Source organism: Mytilus edulis, unplaced genomic scaffold (assembly GCF_963676685.1).
Source record: "Mytilus edulis unplaced genomic scaffold, xbMytEdul2.2 SCAFFOLD_976, whole genome shotgun sequence".
NCBI lineage: Eukaryota > Metazoa > Mollusca > Bivalvia > Mytilida > Mytilidae > Mytilus > Mytilus edulis.
In genome coordinates, this window is record NW_027268422.1 from 24,978 (window position 1) to 29,310 (window position 4,333).

At 37.5% G+C, this 4,333-nt stretch overlaps 2 protein-coding genes across 2 annotated transcripts; both read left to right on the top strand.

Moving 5' to 3' along the window:
- Window positions 1-363: 363 nt before the first annotated feature.
- Window positions 364-864, top strand: LOC139507469 (uncharacterized). Its single transcript, XM_071295753.1, has one exon. It carries the CDS (start codon window positions 364-366, stop codon window positions 862-864), a length of 501 nt encoding a protein of 166 aa, XP_071151854.1.
- A 1,416-nt stretch (window positions 865-2,280) lies between these two features.
- LOC139507470 (uncharacterized) lies at window positions 2,281-3,033 on the top strand. Its single transcript, XM_071295754.1, has one exon. It carries the CDS (start codon window positions 2,281-2,283, stop codon window positions 3,031-3,033), a length of 753 nt encoding a protein of 250 aa, XP_071151855.1.
- The last annotated feature ends 1,300 nt before the right edge of the window (window positions 3,034-4,333 follow it).

The window sequence follows — 4,333 nt, forward strand, 5'->3', positions numbered from 1 at the left end:
GGTCCCCGTTCCAAATCATCGTCAATTTACGACCCACTCGGAATTATTGGACCAGTGACTGTAAGAGCTAAGCTACTGATACAAACATTATGGAAAGAGGGATACGATTGGGACCAGGTGTTACCTAACAACATAGTTAAATCATGGTGTGAAATTTTAGATGACATCCGAGATGTAACTGTTAATACGAAAATCGCACGACATTATTTTAACGATCAAAATGAGAACGAAAGCAACGAGAAAATAACATTACATGTCTTTGTTGATGCCAGCCAACGCGCTTATGGAGCTAGTGCCTACTTATGTAAAGGAAACACTTCTTCTCTAGTAATTGCAAAAAACCGGATCGCTCCGCTCGCCAAAATGTCATTACCAAAGCTAGAATTGATGGCTGCAGTAATAGGAGCTCGAATCGCTAAAAACCTCACGAAAACCCTAAAACCACAACGCACAGTACTATGGAGTGACAGTCAGATCGTTCTGCACTGGATTTCGTCTTTAAAATCATTTGGAAGATTTGTTCAGAATCGTGTGCTAGAAATTAAAGAAACGACACAGCACTACGACTGGAAATACGTACCAACAGACTCAAATCCAGCCGACCTTCAAACTCGAGGAATATCATCAACGCAATTCAAGGAGTCGACTTTGTGGATGCAAGGACCGTCATGGATATCGGATGAGAACAGTTGGCCTACATGGACCCCGCAAGTTAAACAAGAGACTCTTTTGTTAACGACAACAGATGACAGCGAAAAGATAAAACCGTGTGTATTAAATGGAATTTCTAAACTAATCGATCTATCAAGATTCTCGTCATTGAAGAAGTTACTACGAGTTACATGCTTCGTGTTTAAATTGTGAATCTATGTAAAAGTAAGCGACCGTATAACTTGAGGAAATATGCTAGACACGGAAAATATATTACGAAAGTTGAAATTGACCGCGCAAATCGTACATGGATTACAAATATTCAAAATGAAAAATTCAGTAGTGAAAGGAGCAACTCGCAAACCCGTCACATTACAAGAATCTACCGTTAGTAAGACAATTGCGCGGGTTCATAGATACAGAAGGTGTTATTCGATGCGCCGGGCGCATACACAATTCACAGTTAGACGACTCCGCGAAGTTTCCAGTGTTACTACCGAAGAAAAATCAATTTACGGACTTAATTATATTGAACGCGCACCTGCAGATGTTACATTCAGGAGCTGGACAGACAATAACACAAATCCGCCAATCATATTGGATACCTTCCATTAGACAGTGCGTAAACCACATCGTACAAAAATGTGTAAAGTGCCGAAAAGTGACAGGAAAAAGTAAAAACACAAAAATACGGAACTCCGAGGAAAATTCAAAAAGGAAAATCAAAAATCAAAAGGCAAAATCAAAAGTCCAAACACATCAAACGAATGGATAACAACTGTCATATTCCTGACTTGGTACAGGCATTTTCTAATGTAGAAAATGGTGGATTGAACCTGGTTTTATAGCTAGCTAAACCTCTCACTTGTATGACAGTCGCATCAAATTCCATTACATTGTCAACGATGCATGAACAAAACAAACATACTCAAAGAGTAAAAATGTCAAAAATAGGGGTACAACAGTCAATATTGTGTTATCATCTTAATATCACTACATAAACAACAAATGTAACAAAGTAGCACAAAAAGGCATACATCAAATTTAACATTCTCATTTTGCTTTTCTTATACGGCTGAATTTATCTATGTAAAGTCTACCCATAAATGAAAGAAGGTTTTCATTACTGGTGTAAAATTGCGCGTTTGAAATTCGCACAGGTAGACATAAAAATAATTTTGTCGTATGACGGCATACATAAATGCAGACTCACGTAAAGTAGATATAACAAAAAACAGACTTACAGTAAAAATAATAAATAAAATAATGGTGTGGTTCAAAGTATGACGGGACACATAAGTACAGTTTCACGTCAAATACGGCTGAATTTATCTATGTAAAGTCTACCCATAAATGATAGAAGGTTTTCATTACTGGTGTAAAATTGCGCGTTTGAAATTCGCACAGGTAGACATAAAAATAATTTTGTCGTATGGAAAAGCGTTTCCACAGCAAATTTCACCTCCGCTACCGAAAGATAGAGTCACCGATACGATTCCGTTTACGACAACTGGTGTTGATTTCGCTGGACCACTCTTCGTTAAGGAAAATGGACTTATGAAGAAATCGTATATTTGTCTATTCACATGTGCGTGTATTCGTGCCGTACACCTAGAACTAGTTAGGGATATGACAATCGAGTCATTCAAATTAGCGTTTAGACGATTCGTTAGTAGGAAAGGAATTCCCAGTACTGTGTATTCCGACAATGCACCAACCTTTGTTTACGCTTCATATGATATTCCGAAGGAAATGAACATTCAGATTAATTGGAAATTTATTCCGAAAGCAGCACCATGGTATGGTGGATGGTGGGAGAGACTAGTTGGAATTACGAAAACGACATTGAAAAAATTGCTCGGGAAATCTCAAGTAAATTATGACGTATTACGAACAACTTTGATAGAAATTGAACGTGTAATCAACGATCGTCCGATTACATATGTGTCGTCCGACATCCGAGATTGCGAGCCGCTACCGCCGTCACATCTACTGCAGGGAAGAAGATCATCACAAGAGAACAATTCTGATTCAGAGGACAATGATTTAAATTTAGATTTCACAGAAGCAAACAAACGTTTTAATCATAAAGTAACTTTGATTGAACACTTTGCAAAACGATGGAGAATGGAATACCTCACCGGATTAAGAGAATTTCATCGCGTCGCCGGAGACCAAAGCGCACATGTGAAAATCGGTTCCGTCGTACAAATCATGGACAATTCACCGAGAATGATGTGGAAACTAGCAGTTATAGAAGATTTGATCACCGGGAATGATGGAGTAGTGAGAGCAGTCAAACTTCGGACATCAAATGGACTGATTACCACGAGACCCAATTGTGAAACTGGTGCCATTGGAAATATGAACTTTAATTGTTAAAAGTGTTTTTCAATACCCTTTTTATGAACAATACATGAACAGTAATTGCATTTTGCGGCCCCCAGAATGTTGTGAATTAGTTATAGTTTCAGTTTCGTATTGTATTTTACCGCCATTTTGACGTAACAATAGGCCCGCAATGTCGTCACTTGCCGACGTCTCTTTGTATATCTTAGACTCTAGTAAAGCATACGAAACATTGAAGATGCTTTTGTGTTTACTCGCCTTACAGTAATACTTGTCAGGTATAGTCACCTCTGCAAAGAAAACACAAAAGCCATGTGAGTACAAGGTAAATAACAATGTTTGTGACCCCAGGTTCCCATATTCATGATATAACTACACGGCAAAATTCAAAATGTAATGGGGCGAATGTTGCTACAGAAAACTATTTATTTTGTAATAGCCATACATTTACGAATTACTGTTATCGTTAGGGACAATATTCGGCTCAGAAGCGCCTTTGTGTGATTTTTCATCAATTAACTCACAAATGGACTTTAGAAGCGATGCGAGCATCTTTTCCATAGGAAACACCTAACGAGGATATAGCTCATAAGAGCGCTGGTGGTAGATTGAAGTAGATGTTCTTCTTTCAATGTATCCGTGATATATTTAGACACATCTTGGTGAATTCTAAAAGACTTAACATAGACTTTATTTTTCTTGCAGCAGATATTGCATCCCCTATATTATGTTCAGAGCTAAACTCTATACTAGTATTTGATATCCCTTGGTCCCGCTGCTTCTAATAGCAAGGTGTCATAATATCTAGTTAGTTTGTTCTATAGTTTAGCAGTTTGGTAAGCATCAGAGAAAATCTTAAGCAAAAGTGATCGGATAATGTCGAGGATGTGCTTCACGAGAAAGGCCTCTTTATAAAAGAACAGATCATCACTAACAATCGTTATCAATGAACTGACAGCAAGTTCAAATTCTTACTTTTCAGTAACTGTTTTACCTTATTGCACAGGTGTTGACTTCAATAAGTACTTAGCAATATATGCTGAAAGGTAGACTGTATTTTAAAATATATATCTGTACTCGCAATTATCTTTACCATGCCATGCATGGATAAATGATTACTAACATTAGCACACCTCAAAAACTGTCAACACGTTCAGACAACTTTGTTTCTGTCATTTTCAAGGTTGTGCTTTTACACAAAAAAATGTTTTCATATCCAAACTACAAGTAGTAAACTGAGCGCGAGATCGAATAAAAGTGTCATGTTGTGAGGATACATGTGGATCAGTTTGATCACATATATGTTTTTCGGTTGTTTCTAATTTAAAAACGC